This window comes from Zeus faber (assembly GCF_960531495.2).
Source record: "Zeus faber genome assembly, chromosome: 14".
NCBI classification, from domain to species: Eukaryota; Metazoa; Chordata; class Actinopteri; order Zeiformes; family Zeidae; genus Zeus; species Zeus faber.
Genome location: NC_137200.1, coordinates 3,452,219 through 3,471,652, shown reverse-complemented (window position 1 = coordinate 3,471,652; position 19,434 = coordinate 3,452,219). Strand labels below are relative to the sequence as shown.

The window sequence follows — 19,434 nt, the reverse complement described above, 5'->3', positions numbered from 1 at the left end:
CACGACAGTGAGGTTTGAGGAGCAAAAGTCCTGGATTCTGCACACATTGGGCACCCAAATGTCTGTCATGAAATACATGCCTTATTCCCATACCGTTTGAGCCCAATTACATATTTGACAATTAAATGTGCAAAACTCATAAATCCCGGTGTACCATTGTGTCACGCCGTACCAGGGGACATTTTTATCAGAATATATGAAGCCAATTGAAGCCTTGCCATGCTGCAAGCCAGGGCGTTCCGGCGATGGTACGTGGCCAAGCATTTGCACCCAGTGAAGGACAAGCACCGCAGGGTGAGGACCTTGTCAGTGTGGATATGTGCACTGTTCCTTCATGTGGGAAATTGCGCTGGGGAGCATTTCAGATTACTCCCCCATTACGACAGACGCACCAGCAAACGGGAGGCGGACGGTAACACGGGCGAAAAGCCACACAAATGTGTTGGAGCTGCACACGGTGCGATTAGCTCTCCAGCACTTCCTGCCAGCCCTCAAGGGCCGACATGTTTTGATAAGGTTAGACAACACGTCAGCGATAGTATACATCAATCGCCAGGGTGGGGTCTGGTCCCTCCTCCTGTGTCAGATGGCGAACCATTTACTTGAATGCAGAGCAGAAACCTCTCTCCCTCCGGGCGGTCCATATCCCTGGCTGCCTCACCCATGTGGCTGAGCTGTTGTCCAGGGGGAACCCACTGGGTGGCAGACTGGTGCCTTGACCCGCAGGTGGTGGAGGAGATCTGGATGCGGTTTGGTGGGGCGGACCTGTTTGCGTCCTGAGAGATGACGCAGTGAACTTTATGGTTCCCCCTTGGGGGGAATGAGCCACCGTTGGGCGTGGATGTATTTGCCCACCTGTGGCAGGAGGTGTATGCTCTATGCTTTTCCCACTGTGGCACTATTTCAGCCAGTGCTGGACAGGATGCGGGAGGACAACATCGCGCTGCAGCTGGTGGCCCATTATTGGCCTAGCCATCCATGGTTCGCCAATCTGTGCGACATGAGTGTGGGTCCCTCGTATAGCTTCCCCTCCGGTGCGACCTATTCACGCTGGCGTGTGGAACGATTTTGCACCCACACCCAGGCCTGTGGTGCCTTCGGGCCTGGTACCTGAGAGGGAGAAGCTCCTGGTGAAGGGCCTCTTAGATGTAGTGGTTGCCAATATGCTGGCCGCCCTCTACACCCTCCCAATACACACTGGGGTGCCGTATTTTTGCTGTTCAGCAGTGGGAAGACCCCTCTGATTGCCCTATAAGGCCAATATCTCATATCCTGCAGAAACTGTTTGTTGAGGGGAAAGGCCACTACACTAAAGGTCTATCCGGCAGCTACTTCTGCATGTCATGGAAGGCATGCAACACCTGCGCAGAGCCTGGGCGTCCCTAATCCCTTCATGGAACTTATTGGTTGTCCTGCAGGCTCTTCAGGGCCTCCATTTGAACCCCTAAACACCACAGAAATCAAGATGGTTTCTCTGAAAACTGCCTTGCTCCTCTGTGAAATGGGTAGGCTAGCTGTAGGCACTGTCATTCCACCAATACTGCATACAGATTGTGGGTGGAGGTGATAGAGTGGTCATGCATCCTCACGCTTCTTTAACCCCGAAGGTCATTACCGCACTATGGACCGCACTAAGGGCTTTAGGCGCGGGGGCCAGTTGTTTGTGTGCTTCGCCGCCCAACCAAAGGGTAGGCCCCTGTGTAAGGAGCGGTTGGCTCATTGGCTGGTGGAGGCCATAGACTTGGCCTATAGGAGCCTGTCATTAGAGGCCCCTCGGGGCCTGCGTGCACACTTCATCAGGGGACTGTCCTCCTCTTGGGCCCTCTACAGTGGTGCATCGGTGGATGATATAGAGGGCAGCGTCTTGGAGCTCCCCTCATACATTTTTGCTCTTTTACATGTTGGACGTTACCACGTGTGCCACTAGGTGTACATGCCGTGTTTGGCGGACATACCTGAGTATGCAGTTGTTACATAAAGTATCTATCACTATCTATAAGTATGTGATAAATTGTATAAATTATTGTATAAATGGGTTCAGAAACAACTACAGCTTCCCAGACATTGTGCAGCAAAAGCTTTGTAAACTGTTACCTCCTAGCTTAAAATTCAGAGCTGTCACTGAGGAACTGAGGTGTGTGGTCCACACCACAACAACAAAAAGTCAGAATTGCTTTAGCTATGATCGAATACTTTGTCTTTATAATTACCTGCTCTACGTATGCAAAATCAAAGCAAAATTCAAATTTCAGGGACTGCTCAGACCCCCAAATCCCCAAAGAATTGCTGAGAATTTGTTTTTGTTTATTTATTTTTCATAATTTTTTTGAACGGCTATTTGGAAGGTGATTTGCAACCGTCTATATATGAACGATAACTTCTACTTTGGCCCAATAACTAAAATGTGTAACTAAACTAAAATGCAGACTTGGTATGGCTTGGCCTGCCTTGCATTATAATAGCGAAGAATATTGACGGTAAAGAATAACTTGTCGTTGGAGCTTTAAATAAAGAATCTCTAGCTGGTTACAGCATGTGCAAGGAGAATGACGGTGGTGACTTAGGATGAAGGCAGGTTTTTCTTTTTTTTTCTCACAAAAAAAAAACTGACAAAAACTCACCATGCTTTTTTGAACCATGTTCTGTCAGTGGAGCTGCGTTGGAGCTGTCTGAGACGCAAAGAAATGAGAATCTGTCAAACTTCATAGTCATATCGGAGGTTTCTGACATGGAATTTGGCTTAGCAGGTCAAACACATCAAAATGGAAAAACAAGAGTAAGGTTATTTAAGCGACTTTGTTGGTGGGGCCTTTTCAGTTGTTGTTTTTTTCATGTGTAATAAAAACAAATATTGAGAATATGAATTGATTTTTGCATTGCCGTTGCAATGTAAACAAGCTTAACGATCAGTATTCTTCTTAAACTTGGATATTTATAGTCGCAAATTGTTTGTTTGTACTAAGCAAGTGATACTATTGAACGGGGTGTCAAGGAATATCCGTTAAAAGCCACTGGAGTATTACAGTGTGTGTGTGTGTTCGTGTGTGTGTGTGTGTGTGTCTGTGTGTGTGTGTGTGTGTTCCTACTTTTTCTTTTGAGTACATATTGTAGATGCATGTGTGTGTGTGCATGTGCATCTGTGTATATGTGTAGATTTTTGCATGAATGCATGCATTAGCGTGGGTTTTTTATGTGATATTTGTGTTTTACATTGCAGTAGTTTTTCTGTGTGTGTGTTTGTGTGTTTGTGTGTGTGTGTGCGTGCGTGCGTGCGTGTATGCGTGCGTGCGTGCGTGCTTGCCTGCGTATGTGTACATCAAGGGTTTTGATCTCATGCCTCACAAAACATGAGAGGAATATATCAGCAATAGATATCTGCTCAATTATTCACAAGGTTTGCATTAAAAATAAATGTCTGTTTCCTGCAGTACAAGGTGTGGCTCCCCCAGCTTCTTTTGTGTGTTTTAGGCAAACTCTCTGCAGGTTGTTAAACTGCTCTATCCATGATTTGGGGCGGATGATTTCATTAGTGCTCATTCTCACCAAAACCCCCTGCCTCCTTTTGACAAGGCAAAAATCCCCAGCTACAGCCTCCCAACACCAAAATTAACATCAAACACCCGACCTCTGAGAAGGTATGAAATACAGTTTCGGTCGGTCCAGATATGCATCTCTGGCGGGACACAACCGAAGAGGCTCCTTTGAAATCCAGATCACTAACCCGGACACGGCTGAATATTTGCAGAGCCATTACATAACGGTTGCATAAGATTGAGCACATTCAAAATGGTTGAACAGTAGCACGAGAGGATTTTGTGAAAGGGAAACTATGCTTTGGCTCCAAATGTGTTGGTTACCTGCAAGTTAGAATGAGCTCTCAGGCAGATATGGATGCCCTGGCCGCCCCCTGTTCTACCCTTCACTACAGCCATGGGAAGTTGGCCAAGCTCTAGTTATCCAACAATTCACCAGCCTGATGTGACGCTTTGTAAATGTATCTCAGCGACACATATACGCCATTTTGATGATCTTAGGTGGGACCTTAGGGGATGGTAGCTCAGGAGGTAGAGCTGGTCATCCAGTAATCTAAAGGTTGCTTATTCGATCCCAGGCTCCTCCTGCTAGCATGCTGTAGTGTCCTTGAGCAAGACACTTAACCCCTAATTGCTCCTGATGGCTGCGTCCATCGGTGTTTGAATAATTGTAATTAGCTTTGGATAAAAGCATCTGCTAAATGTAAATCTTCCAAATTTTCTACCGCAGAGTTCACTTGCAGTCTGTGTGGATTGTACAGAGCAGTGGTTCTCAACAGGTCCAGTCTCAGGATCCAAATTTTCCTCAAAGTTTGGTTCATCAAGTAAATTGCAATGTTTTTTTTGTTAAAAACACTGCACAAAAAGTGTTGCTTTGATGGAGAAAGCTTGGGCGTAGCTTAACGATCTGATAAGATTAGCTTAATTGATTTAATTAAAATAAAACCGCATGATGCTGTGGTTTTTGGAAGTTGGTGATATGAGGCCATGAGGCTGCCGCAGTAAGGAAACAGTTTCAAAATGAAAGCACAGCATCGGAACACTTCAATATATATATAGCTGTTGTTGTTGTTGTTGTTGTTATTGTTGTTGTTGTTGGTGGTGGTGGTGGTGGTGGTGTTGTTGTTGTTGGTGGTGGTGGTGGTGGTGTTGTTTTTAAGAAGTGAACATACACCCTCATGGTCCGCTCAAAATGGATTCAAGAACGCATTTTGGACCAGGACCCACCAGTTCTGGCCAAATAACCGTCCTCAACGTAGTACAAGTTATGAGACACTGGCCCAAATTGTCCAACGACCCATATTGTCCACCTTTATTTGCCACCAATCGTGGTAATCTGGGAGACCCTCTGCAGAGGAAGGATCATCATGCAAGGCCTTGATTTGTTTTCCTCCCCAACACCCCACACCCATCCCTGGGGTAATCTTCCCCGTGCTCCAACTGTGGCCCCTGTTGCACCGCCATGATGAAGGTTGATGACTTCTTAGGCCCGCACACGGCCCTAAAAGATCAGAGGGAGGAGGGAAAGACATGTAAAATCTTGTGAAATATTCATGGATTCAGGATTCATTTCCCCGTGGCTTTTGTTATATTCGGGGAAGACGAGACAGGGAATTTTTGGAGAGCCGACTTTATGAGCACAAAAATAGGCAACGGGACCAGAAGGGAGACATCTCCCGAAGCCGAGACGTTGAAATACCAGTGGCCCGAGGGACTGTGGGCTGCGACACGAAAAAACCCTCTGTAGAAGGGGTTTGAGGTTTCAGTGAGGAGCGAAAGTTGTCTGCTAACACTGCTTGAAATACTGAATGTCCAAATAAACTTGACTGTAATCTGTAGTTGCGTACCCTCCGGATTGTGTATACGTAAATAAATAATGAATGTAGAAGCTCTGAAGAAGGCTGTGGGCTGAAACGCGTCCATTCAGAATGCGGTTCTTGAGTTTGAGTTCCTCTCTGTTCGGTGCTGCCAAGGGAGATCCAAACAGTTCTGTTGAATTACTTCAATGTTGTGTTGCGGTCGAATTTCCCCTTTTATTTCCCCCTGTAGACACTTTCTCAAAAGATCATTGTTTATTGATTGTATTGACCTGCTTGTAAAAGTTACTGGTCAATGAGGTTCTCGAGTCGATCCCTACACACACTCACACACACACACACACACACACACACACACACGCACGCGCGCGCGCACACACACACACACACAGACATAAACACATACACAGTACAGACATGCACACACACACACACATGCACACATGCACGCACACACACGCACACACGCACACACAGGCAAACATGGGAAGCTGAGCTGGGAATTGGATCTAGAGCTGCAGGGTCTGCTGGTACCAAACCACAGAGCTGCACACAATATTTTATTTTGTTGGTTATTACCCCAGTTGAGAGCTTGTACTTTTCTTTTTTTGGATGAATAAATATGGCTGCTCACCTTATTCTACAGTGACGTATTTACAAAATGGGGACAAAAATGAATTCAAACTGGCAGCTTATCAGTAAATCCAATGACATTGACTTGTTTTCCTGCAAAAAGTGTTCTCTCTACCTGAACTTCATGTGAGACCAAAAGATCTCACATGTCATTTTTAAGCCCAAATGATTTTGCAGTTTACAGTCCCTAGCTGATGTATTGTATTTTGTTTTAAAGCGGCTGCCAAGTGGTGAGTCACTCCAGTTCTATTATTAGACATTACAGAATCCAGATGTCGGTTCTGTTATAGGTGATGATAGCTGACACGAGCTTGCCGACTTTCTCTTTCACATCTGATGTGTATGTGTGTACTGATTTGACTATCTATCTATCTATCTATCTATCTATCTATCTATCTATCTATCTATCTATCTATCTATCTATCTATCTATCTATCTATCTATCTATCTATCTATCTATCTATCTATCTATCTATCTATCTATCTATCTATCTATCTATCTATCATCTATCTATCCCTCCCTCCCTCCCTCCCTCCCTCCATCCATCCATCTACCTATCTATCTATCTATCTATCTATCTTGACCTTGTACTTTGTACTTTTTCTTTTAACATTAGTGTTCATTTACAATGTAGATGCACTATGTCACCATGTTTCATGAATGTAGATGCATTTCATAAATTAGACATTATTATTTTGGATAATTTAACACAAAAGCTGTTTGATATAAAAATAACAACCAATGAAGAAAGAACACAAAAAAGGCAAAGAACACCTCATAAAAAAAGCAAAAGATAGAAAATACTTCATCCCAGGTCAAGTGCATTGCGTTGCATGTTAATGTCCCGAATGTACCATTTAAACACAATTCCAATTGATGATCTCTTCCTGCCTCCCCCCGTGTGTTCCAGGTGGTCTGTCCCGCTGGTCCTCGCCACCCTGCGACTGCTGCTGCAAGAACCACAAGGGCGACGGCGAGGGCGAGAGCGGCACCTCCTTCAACGAACTCTCCACCTCCAGCTCCGAGAGCCAGTCGGAGGCCGGCTCCCCGCAGGGCACCGTCATCTGTGGCCCCGTCAGCCGCCAGTCGCACAGCCATGGCCACGGCCACGCCCACCTCCATGCACACGTCCAGACCCTGGACAGGCCGCCTAAGAAGGGCCCCCTCCCTGTGCTGCAGCAGTCGGAACAGCGGCGCAAGAGCGACCTGCTGCGCACACTGACGGCCAGCGCCCGCGACACCAGCACCTGCAAGAAGCGCCCGGCCAAGGAGAAGCTGAGTGTGGAGGAGGAGCTAGAGAAGTGCATCCAGGAGTTCCGCAAGATCAAGATCCCTGAGCGCTTCCCAGAGAGGAAGTACAACTGGCAGGCCGACCTACTCCGGAAGTACCGCCTTTGAGGGAAAAGCAGGAATTCATTAATGGAACTGGAACTTCAAATTTGAACCCCAACCCAAACCACACACCCAGACACACACACACACACACACACACACACACACACACACACACACACACACACACACGTTCCCCCTTTCCCCCCGACAATGATGACGCCAAGGATCTCGGATTCTAGGATCTGTTTACAAACTCGTCAACCTTGACACTGAGAACTTGACGAACTTGAACGAAATGCGGCGACACTCGGGTTTTCGGGGAACCGCTCATCCACCCGGGACCAAAAGCCGAGCGAGCGAGGGCTTGCAAAGCGTGCAAAATGGCCTCTTTTATCGTTTTATGTGTAGAGTATGTGTAGCCTACCGTATGTACGTATCTCGTTACTTTGCTGAATGTTTTAGGGTTCCAAATATTTCAACTCCCGAGGACCAATGAGAGCAGAGAAAACGTCTCTTCTTTTGTTTTGTTTTTTACCAACCACCCGAAAGCCTACAAGTACATCAATGGGTATACTACTAAAGTTATTATTCTGGGTTAGTATTAACGGAGAGAACACTGTTTCAACTGGGACGGTTTAAACAGAAAAAAAAAAAACACTTTCATTTTTGTGTGTTTGTGTGTGTGTGTGTGTGTGTGTGTGTGTGTGTGTGTGTGTGTGTGTGTGTGTGTGTGTGTGTGTGTGTGTGTGTGTGTGTGTGTGTGTGTGTGTGAGGGAGAGTGTTTGAACGTTCAGGCAACAAGGTGGCCCAGAGGTTAGAGATAAATCTGCATCCGAACGCATTAATAATTCATCCAGCGCTGACAAATATTCCGGCTCTAGATGTATAAATTAAACCCAGAGCTCTCTTGGTGCTGGGGCGGCGTAAACAGCTGGTTCCATCCTAAACGTGCTTTTAGTTTTTTGTTCTTTTGTTTTTTACTTCTTGTTTTGGAACACTGGGGGGGGGGGGGGGGGGGTTCTGAAAATAACTTCTGAGGAAAGCTGCACTTTTATCACCAACTGGATTTGTTCCACTGCTTCTAATTCAGTTTTTGCTCCAAACCTCATCTAGACTCAGACGGACTCCAGGCTCCAGATTCTGGTTGAAATGTCCCAATGTGAGGCTGGTGGTGCAATGAAGCGTGGGGCAGGCCCGGTGTGGCCAGCCGGGAGAAGGGGGAAGATTCCCAGTGGGCCGCTGGTTGTTGGACCGGTGACGAGGCAATAATTTTAATTTTATCATTGCATTTACAAGAATTTTATCACCGCTATACTTACCGCAGTGCCGGCCGCTGCTGTGACTTCTCACCCGGCTCTCAGTGCCTCACATTCTCACACGCACACGTACACGCACACGCGCACGCGCACACACACACACACACACACACACACACACACACACACACACACACACACACACACACACACACACACACACACACACACACACACACACACACACACACACACACAGCTACTGACATGCTTCCGTGGCCCCATTGGATAAAAACCAGTGTGGCTCGCCCATGGCAAACCATGGCTGATAGAGCATGAGAGTGGCCCTCCAGATCCAGAGAGACTGAAAACTACGTAAAAAGTATTGCATTCATTCGGGGAAACTTTATTTAGACGATTTTCACGTGATAAACATCATGTTATAACGGACATCCTGGAACTCACAGGGGAGAGCAGCTACTCACTTCCCCGGAATGAGGTGCAGCTTCATGGACAGCAGCAACACTGAGAGTCGGTCGCTGTTTCATTGGCTTATTAGGGACAGTCTACAAATTACATGATTCAAAGATCAATAGCTTTTTACTGTCATATGGCTGAGAACACTTAAACTAAATCTAAATGCTTCTGAGATCTAATCTACATGTTGCACACCTTTTTAATTTCAAAATAAAAGCTGTTTTTAATTTAAAATGTTTAAATTTAAAAGTTTGATACCTTTTTATGTCATGGGAACACTCAGATTGAATAATAATTATATAATTAGAAAAAGAAAATTTTATATATATATATATATATATATATATATATATATATATATATATATATAATTATAGGATCTAGTCTTTGGCTTTTGGCCTTTTTATTTCAAAATAAAGGTCTTTGAACTTTTATTATCAAATAAAAAGGCTGTGTAACATGTAGTTTATGTAACATGTAGTCTATTATTACCTAGTCTGAGCGTTATTGAACTTGGAAAAGTCCTATTTTTTACAGATTTCTTCATGATTAGTGTCAAACCCATGCACACTGAAAATGATTGTAGAGGTTGTACAACTGGTGTTCAAAGCTAAAGAGCTAAAACTGTCGATGTTGTCCATTATAGGACTGTAATACACCCCCCGCCCTGCTGCTGCTCTGTCAGGAAGAGTATTGCTGGGGACCCAAGGACGTTCAGAACAGGCATGTTTTGAACGGGAACTGCACAAGTGACACAAATAGTCAAATGCATAGAGCTCAGATGTGGATGCACACAAGTAGAAATGCACGCACGCAAACACAAATACACATGACAGAGAAGCACACTCACGTAACCATTTAAAATACGCCTTTTTACGAACACAGTGAAGTAAGCTAGAGATGCACATGTGGTAACTGTTGGTCTCAGAGACTCGATGCTTTCTGTCAATTCTGTGAATGTTGTGCCAATCAATAGTTCTGACAGACAACTCTCAGCTTTACTTTCAAATGATCATTATTTTTTTTGCATTGTTTGAGGTTGGTGTCTGGGCTGTACTGCTCATCACTCCCAGCAAGGTGTACAGCAAACATAGGCACTTAGCGAACTAGAAATATTGGAGTGATGAGCTCGAAATCCCCCATTTGATCGAAGAATAGAGCCCAAGTGCATGCAGGGGAGGTGGAGGCAGCAAAGCAACACAGCAAGCAGGCAACAAAGCAGGTAGAGCAGGCGGGACTGACTGCTTAAATAGGCCGGCCAGATAAGGGCGTGGAAGTGTGTGGCGCCGCCAACTTGTCTGACAGAGCTCCGCAAGCTACACATAATTTTGTCTGACAGAGCTCTGCAAGCTACACATTATTTATCGACGATCTATTGACGATGTGGTGAGCTGATCAGTAGCTTCTGCCGTGTTTGGTGTCAGTAAAGGAACCCGGGTCCTCCAAGTGCTTCGGTGTGTTTTACCAACAATGGCCAAGTAATGTTCAACTACTGTGCTGAACATTACCGACATTTAACATTGAAGAAATGTTTCCTGTGTGATGGAATATTGTTCAGGGTTGAGATCATAAATTGAAAACCCTCATAACCTTGGTTATGAAGAAATCAGAAGAAAACTTATTATTTCAATGGTCCTAGCGAAACTGTCCAGATTGCATCAATATTATTGTTTGCACCAACATAATCGTAATAGTTTTGTGGAGATGAATGGTGCAAAATGGTATAATAATATAAAAATAGGACGAGATAGTACGAAATGATAGAATATGGTCAACACAAGGATACTTTGAAACTTCTCTGCCTCCCATGAACTATGCAGAGAAAAGACGGATGTTGGTGATGATTGTTTGATTAGTAGATTTATTTATTTATTTATTATTTGTTTATTGTTTGTTTTTAATTTCTCTAAGGCTGAGTTTGCTGCGACATCATAAAACAAAGCAAGCTGTCGCTTACAAGACATTGTGGATATTTACGGCTGCAGTTTAAAACCACTAGTATTGAAAATAAGAGCGCTAAAATTAAAAGCTATCGGGCACTCAACAGAGGGGTTCTTGTGAGTATATTTAGGTTTAGGTTTCCAGTAAATACAATTAAAAGCAAAGTTCTTTGGCAGACAGACAGAAAGAAGCGAGGGAGAAAATATGTTTTAGCTGCCTATAGATTTGTTATCACCATTTATGGAAGCGCAGAGAAGGTCATAGCTTTCTGCAAAGCACAAACACAGTTTGATGAAAAGCTTATTATGTAAAAAAAAGCATTACTGGACATCCCAAATAAGTTAATAGAAAGTTGATATTTATAGTTACATTATGATAGTTGATAGTTGATATGATAGTTATATTGTATTTATTTTTGTAATTAAAAGTTATGAAGTTTTTAAATGATTATCTATCATGGACTTACAATGCCCTTAGAATTGTGTTGCTGTCTCAAAGTCTCTGTATGCGACTGTCAAAGAGTTTGAGTCTAAATAGGAAGAAAAAACAAGTGAATCGTAAAAAAATTCAACATGTCTCCCATAGTCTGTAATGTTTGTGGTTGCACGATCGCAATAGGTGCTAGATTCAAAACAACGAATACATTCTCCTCTTGTAAATATGCTAACTTTAATTTCTCTTTCTGTGTTGCTAGTATATCACAGTTTCAATTCCCATCCTGTGGGATGAAAAACGCTCAAAAAGCCACGCAGCTAAATCACATGTAAATAAATTCTATAAATTATATATGACCCATATTATGTATTATATCTGCTAAATGTATATAAAGTGTAGGCAGAAGGCACAACTGCTGATCTGTCCCTAAGTGATGCAGTAGAGTGACAATAATGTAATTCAGATATTCTCAGTTTAACATTGTGAGACTGGTGAGTTCAGCTGGGAAAATATTACATTATAAACTATAAACAAATGCTGAGGCGTTTTATTTTCAGATAAAAAGTTCCAGTTTAGGTATATGACAGGGATGGAGACAGTAAATAATAAAATAAATACGTAACCATAATATTTTGAAATAACAATATGATAAATAATAAATAAAATAAACATAAAAAACATACTAATAATAATTATTATTATAATAACAATAATAATAAATAAAACATAGAAATAAAGCTAATAATGCAGCAATTCTGAATTCAGTCAGTCAGTTGTTCAATCCTTTTTGTTAAAATTACAATAAAAAATGAAGTTGCTCTGTATCTTAAAATATGGAACTATCAGAACCAAATACTTTGATACTGTTCATTGTTGGTCACCAAATACTGTATCAAATCAATTCACAGAATAAACATACGTTGACAATCTAATTTTGTACACATCATGGAGTTTTTTGGGGTTGTTTTTTTGGTTGTCATGTCAACTAGAATATAAAGCGAGCAAGGACCAGAGTTAACTCTACCATTTGTCTTAATGAATTTTATTTATTTTTTTATTTTTTTGTCGTCCCTGTGGTACCGAGCACGGTCAGTTAGTCGAGCAGAACTATTTTGGAAGAATTCTCTCCAATCCAGTTTCATCGTGAAAATTCCAGATTTGATGTTTTGAGGAAGAGACTTAGATTGGGAGTGGGAGTCACACGGTGGCCTTCTATAGCTGTCTGCAGCGCTTCTTGCACAATGTATAAAGTTAAAAAGTACAAAAACTAACTAGAAAAGTATTAATGGAGAATGAAGGTGTAAATTAACGTCACCTCACACACGCCCCCACACCAGTAGACACACATTACAAAGTTACAGTAGAGAGGCACTATACACAGTGAATAATTCTGTCCACAAAACGGCCCAAACACTTTCATGTTTTTTTTGTTTTCAACCCAAGGGAAACCGAGCAATCGTTATATTATAGAATGACAGAGACGTAAATGTGTGAATGTAGATGTAAAGCCGGCTTTACACTGAATCTGACAAACAACACAACAACAAACTGTGAGCCAATTAATTGCTATGGAGAGTCGCATTCCGCAGGTGAAAAGCTACAACACATATAATCATAGTTGGATTAATCAGGATAAATCAGCAATTTTATGTATGAATTTTGCATTTATAAAGGAAACATATTTGAAAAAATCCAAAGATGAAGATGTAAATAACATTTTTGGAGCTAAAACAGTAAAAGGCATTTCTTAGTGCCCGTTCATTAAATAAAATGGCAAAGGCAGGTTTTGGAAAAACAGAAAAAAAGAGAGAGCCTACGACGCAAAATCTAGACGCAGTTCATCCTATGGATACTGGGGGGTACGATTTGACTGCCGGATGCGTTTTCGGATTCAACGTGAAGTCAGCTTAAAAGTCAAATTGTGCAATAATCGCATATGGAATTTTTACTAGCACCGAAAGCAGTACACCATATTCTACTTTCCTTTCAAGTGCCCAAGTTGAAACTCATTTTTTTCTCTGTTGTGGTTTGTTTTGGTGCTCAAGACACAATTATCTCTTAATATGCCCTTTAAGAATACTTTGCTCACTGAAAGCCACTATATACCCCGCACAGTCTGGTCAGAACAGAAAAAGAGTGTCTGTTTTGGTGTATGTGATGAAAGAATAAAATAAGCAAACAAAAAATACAACACAAAAAAAGAGTTTTGGGAACAATGTGAGCATGTTGGTGTACAAAAACTATTACAGATTTAACCTAGTCTGTTCTCGTGAAGATGGAAATAATGTGAAAGAACAGAAAATATTTAACAGAAAAAAAAGAAAACTTGCAAAAAAAAAAAAAGATAAGCACAAATGTGTTGCTCTTGTCTGCTGTTTAGCATCATGAACTAGAAACTCAGCGATGAGACCACGACCTGCTGTCCAGCGACCTTCTCACTTGGGACATTTCTTTTCAGAAGAGGAGGACAAACCCCTGGCCTGCGGGCCGATTACAGCCCTGCAAACAACACCAGATGGCTCGCTGGGTGTTTCCTAGATCTCTTACTGTATAGCCTGTATGTTATTGGGGATACTTTGTTTAACAATTTGCAACACCTTGCCATAGAAAGAAAAAACTTTTAAATTTTTCAAATTACCCAATTAGCTACGGTAGAATTAAATTTGTTAATATCTGAAAAATCTGTTTCTGGCCCCAAACAGGAAAAAAGGTTCCTTACCACTGTTCTAAAGCGGACAGCAATTACGATGAGATTCTGAAAATTTGACTTTTATAGTCTGTCTGTCTTGGTCCAAATTTAGCCCAACAACAGTCATTAGAAATTGAACTTTATTTAGTCCACTACTTCTGGTCCTGGTTTAAATTTAGCCCAAATTGACCATACTACTACTAATAAAACCCTATTCTAGATTACTGAAAATTCAACATTATTTTAAAGACGTTGATCATATTTAATTTTTTTCAATAAAAATAGAGCTTCATTTGGACTACAGGGACACTCATCTCTTTAACGTAATTTCAACAACATTTAACTGGGCTGTTTACTATTGAGGATAATACTATACAGAACAGTTGTCCAACATTAAAATATCAGGTTTCTCAATCATGAAATAACAAATAAATACAGTAAGACATTGCACAATGGTAGCAGTGGACGCTGCATTTCTGAAAAGAATCTCTTTGGTCAGAGTCGCTCTGTATTTCAGGTCTGACGTCCCATCAGCGGGTCTACCTTTGGGGACAGTACCACTTCACCTGAGAGTCTTTAGATACAAAGTATATAGTCATTTTAAAAATGTATGAGTACATCCAATAAAGGAGACATTCTATACAAGCACCTTCGAGTTGTGTTTATTTACGTCACTGTGTTATTATCAAGAAAGCAATTTTTGACATTGAAGGCGGTTATATCCAAATATCCAGCCAAATCTCAATTCCAAACCTAATTCTGTACAAATTTGATAGAATATTAATATGCAATGATATAACTGTGTACCAACCAACAGTTTCGCGATTATGACGTGATTTTTTTTATTTTTGTTTGTTTTTCCGGGTCTTATAAAAACAGCAACAGATACTTTTTGCTTTCAGGACTTTGGTAGGCATTCAAATACAATAACGTTTCGAGAATTAGTCCCAGCAATATTTCGCACAAACATTCCACTCATCAAACAACAATATGAAAAAATGTGCTGGAGCATTGAAGCAGAAAAACAATGTTTCAAGATACACCAGCTATTTGTTGCTGGTGTTGACCTTTAGGTTAGACCTTGTTTCTGCAACAGCACAATTTTTACAATTAGACAATCCCACGGCACATCAATATGCTGTTAACCACTAAACATGTCAGAAACATGTAGCATCGAATGAACAAAGCGTCTGAAAATGAAATTACACTTTTTTTTTTTTTACTGACTGACTCGTCTAGAACCGAATACTGTCCTAATAGTTCACTACGAATAGTCTTCCTCTCAGGAGCGGTAAATGCGGTGATTCTGAAAATGTGGTCGGCAGCCTTATTATTACAACAAAATTATGTCTAATTATTTTTATTTTTTATTGTGTGAATTGCTTGTAAATGAAATGGTTGCTGTGTAATTGTGTGCAGTCAAGAACTCATGGAGCTGTTCATGAGTTCTTCATGAGCTGTTCACTTCAGTGCATCATGTAATAAACCTCACCAGGGATGCTAACTACCCCCAAAATATTCTTCCATTATTTTTTTAAATTACATCTCTATAAATGAATAAGGCCATAAGCTTAAAGCATGTCCATCACAATGAGCTTTGCCTCCATCTTCAGTTTTGAAGGAAGCAAAGTCAAGGGGTTGTTCAGGGTATATTAGCTGACGGACCAGATGAAATGCATTATTGCTGCCCTGCGTAAACTTGATCTCCGCTCAACTCTCTCCCGTCGGCAAGTCTCCAAGATCAGTCGCGTCGCCCTCTGTCGCTGTCCATCACCACCTCCCACTGGAAATTAATGACTTCCGGTCGCTTTGTCGCTGTGTCTCGCTTCCGGTGTGAGCGTACGGTGACGTTAAGGATCGCTTGGTTTTTCCCCACTTCACAACTGACTTCCGTGAGGGGCGTGACGAGCGGCAGGAGGAGCGACCGTCATCTTGAGCAGCCAGCGTGTGACGTCAGGACGGGATATTAAAAATGTAACACCCGGACTGGCTTTTTTTTGTGGACTTTTATCATTTTCATTTCTTAGCTCAGATTTTCATATTTAGTATTCTTTGAGTGTGTTTTGAAATAAAAATAGTTTTTCCTTTTTCCCAATCTATGCCTTTCATTGGTGTTGTTGTGGCTTGGGTGTAAAACCTGCAAAAATAAATCACTTGGTCATGACATTCACTTTCAGTGTGAAACTTGTTCTAATGAACACAAGCTGCTATTCTGCTGGAGCTGATCAATTACATGAATTAGAGTAGCCTTGCAATTTCGGACTTGCAACACAAGTAAATTTCTATTATTTCTTTATTTTTAAACTGCTCCAAAAGAAAGTATGTTGAGTGTGTCTATCTGAATTAAGGGGGGGGTTCATCCAGGTTTTGACCCCCTCAAGTTAATATTTTTAACTTGAAGGGGATTGTTATATTTCATTATATTTCGTTTGTTAGTTTGTAGGCCTATCATTACAGCCCTTCACATAACACAGGGGCTGCGCTTGCGACTGTTACTTTTTCTATTTTTTAATCCAAACATCTCCTTGCCAGCGGCACTTTGAACAAAAAAGTCGGATGTCCTTCCCAGAAATGTAGATAATTGTTGTCGATTTCAAAGGGGATTTAAAAAAAAATCTGCCAAAGAGAGAGTCTTTGTGCGAAAAGAACAATTCCTGTTTCATGTCCCTGTTATTTGCTGCCAGTTCACCCAGGAAAGAGGGAGGAGGTGGATAGGAGGGTGAGGCTGGAAATAGCATCAGTAGGACCAGATATCTCCCCCAGATCAGGTAGTGGGGGATGGGGGTTAGAGAACAGGCCCCAGCCTGCGATTGGAGCGAGCGATAACATGGTGGGAATGAGTTGGAACAACAGGGAGGAGGAGGAGAAGACAGATCTGGGTGAGGAAAGGAGTGGGAGGAAACCATGGAATGAAGTGAGTAAAAGGGAGAAATAGTGAAGGAGGGAGGGAATGAAGGAAGGACGGAAACGATCAAAAGAAATAAGTAGAACGTAATGAGTGAGGGGGGCCACAAATTATTCAGGAGGTACATTTTTGATGGAGAAAAGAAGAACATGGTAAGTACTGCACGGAGGGCTGAGGGAACTGGGTGCAAGAGTGAGGAGATAGGGAAGAAAGGAGTGGAAAAAGAAGAACAAAAAGAGCAGAGATGGAGGATAAGGAGGGAGGCACGCATAGGCAGATGAAGCGGTCGGGGGTGGGAGATAGTATGGTACTGGTGGGCCACATCAGGGTCCATGTCCAAGATAACACCTTTATCTGCATGGTCTGGTCCGATGCATTATGGGTAATGCTTTGGTCACCGCCAGCCAGGATTTATGAAGAACAACAGTACTTCAAGTAATACTACAATATCACAACAATACTACAAGTAATACTACAATACCACAACAATGCTAAAAGTAAAACAAAAATACCACAATGGTACTAAAATGAACCTGCTGTATATGGGAGGCGAAGGTCATGATATAGATTGGTGAATTTCTTTACAGGCGATTAACATGAAAAAGTAACTGTGTAACTGTGTTACAGTTATGAATTTGGATTGGGGGGAGAAAAAAAGTCACAGAACATGTGCACGGGGGCGGGGGGGTGGACAGAGGATACATCTAAAAACAGAGAGGCCAATTCACAAAAGGATTGTCTGGTGCAAATAACAGAAAAAACAACGTCTAATTCACAAATAAATAAATAAATTTAACCGACCGCAACAAAACCAGATTTGTCACGCATTTCTAAAATCACCACGAGCCACCAAATAAGTTGAAAAAAACTTTTTATAAGGAAAATTCGATTTTTCCAGATTCGTGTTCCCTCGTTGTTTTTTTTTATCTCTCAACTTATTTTCAAAGTTGAGTTTGATTCATAAATAGCAGATAAATGTTAAACCGTCAAGCTAATTATTCCTGTTAGATTACATGGGGAAACACAGTTCACTTACCGAGACACTGAACAGCACTGAACAATGCCAATCGATCGTTTCTTTTAAAGCGTCTGTCCAGGTGAAATTCATTCCTTCGTATTCCATGTGATCTGAAGTCACAATGTGAAACCGTTTTAATAGAGTTCAACCTTTAAATCGTACTACTTTTACACACACATATGGATACATTGTTGTGTAGGTGGCATAAGCTGTGAAGAAGAAAAGCTGAGGTCACCTCCGTAAACAGATGGTTAAAGCGCAGGAAGAGGATCCTTCGGTTTCACTTGTCTGTGAAACATTCATCTCCATGTTGTTATGGATTATGAGAAGCGGGTACCGGAAGCTCTAAATCATATCGTGGACCTTAATCTAACCTGTGCGATAGATGCAAGTCAGTCCTAGCAGCGCATATTGGACTTCATTTCCCGCGATGATAGTCAGTTCTCCGACAGCAATGGTGAATCTGATATCTGTGTTATCCCGGACTTGGAGAACATTTCAAACAGCAGATTTCAACCTGAATGTGATGATGAAATGGAATATTTTCAAGAACCACCGGAGGAGACAGACGATACGCCCGTTGTTGTTACAGCGGACAAAGTTGATGACGTGATGAAGTCCGTTAAGGTTAATGATGCAGATTATGAACAAGTAGCACTGGACAAGATTCTAAAGTTTACCTGCAAATGCAGCCAGGGGTGAAAAGAAAATGAAAAGCGGCAGCCCCAAACAGGCTCTCAGAGTATAGCTGGGGTAGGGTTGGGGTTAGCCAACATAATAACTCCAAGAACTTTGAAGACAATTGGCATACACACATTTATATATTAAATGACACACCGAGGCTGATATACAGAGACTCCTGTTATTGATAGACTCTACATTTTGTTGTATATTCTTACTGTTAAAAGAAAGCCTTTTTAAAAAAACAAAAGATGTTGTGTGTCGATCAGGCTGTTCAACATCCCTCAAAACACAAGAACAACACAGAGATTGCCCCATTCAGCAGGGTGTTAAGTCATTCAGCAGGGTGTCAAGTGGCCATGTGACAAGTAGCCATATGGCTTTGTTGGTCCTCCAAAACATTTGAATTCTGGGAGCTGGCTGAATGAGCGGGAAAACTTTGAAGGTGATTATCTCAGAAACACAGTTTTCCACACCCTTGTCATTAAAAAGTCATAGCTTTAAAAATATTTGCTTGGTTTACACAAGTTACACCTTGTTTTGAAGCTCTGATTCTTTACTTTCAAATTATGCGGAAAAAAGTCAAAACCCACCAAATGCATCTAAAGTCTGCGGTGGTTATCAAATATTGTTGCATCTTCTGAGGAGGTGCCAGTCCCAATCTGGGAGGTCCCAGATCATGTTCCGGCAGGATCTGGCCTAAGTCCAAAACG

At 41.8% G+C, this 19,434-nt stretch overlaps 1 protein-coding gene across 1 annotated transcript in view; it reads left to right on the top strand.

Annotated features, from left to right (window-relative positions):
• Nucleotides 1-7,382, top strand: part of kctd16b (potassium channel tetramerization domain containing 16b) — a gene marked incomplete at both ends in the record, with an annotated part of 107,112 nt that extends 99,730 nt beyond the window's left edge. The window contains one exon of the mRNA XM_080014122.1: nt 6,895-7,382. Coding sequence (XP_079870248.1) covers nt 6,895-7,382 — 488 coding nt within the window. The remainder of the gene's footprint in view (nt 1-6,894) is intronic.
• Between the last annotated feature and the right edge of the window lie 12,052 nt (nt 7,383-19,434).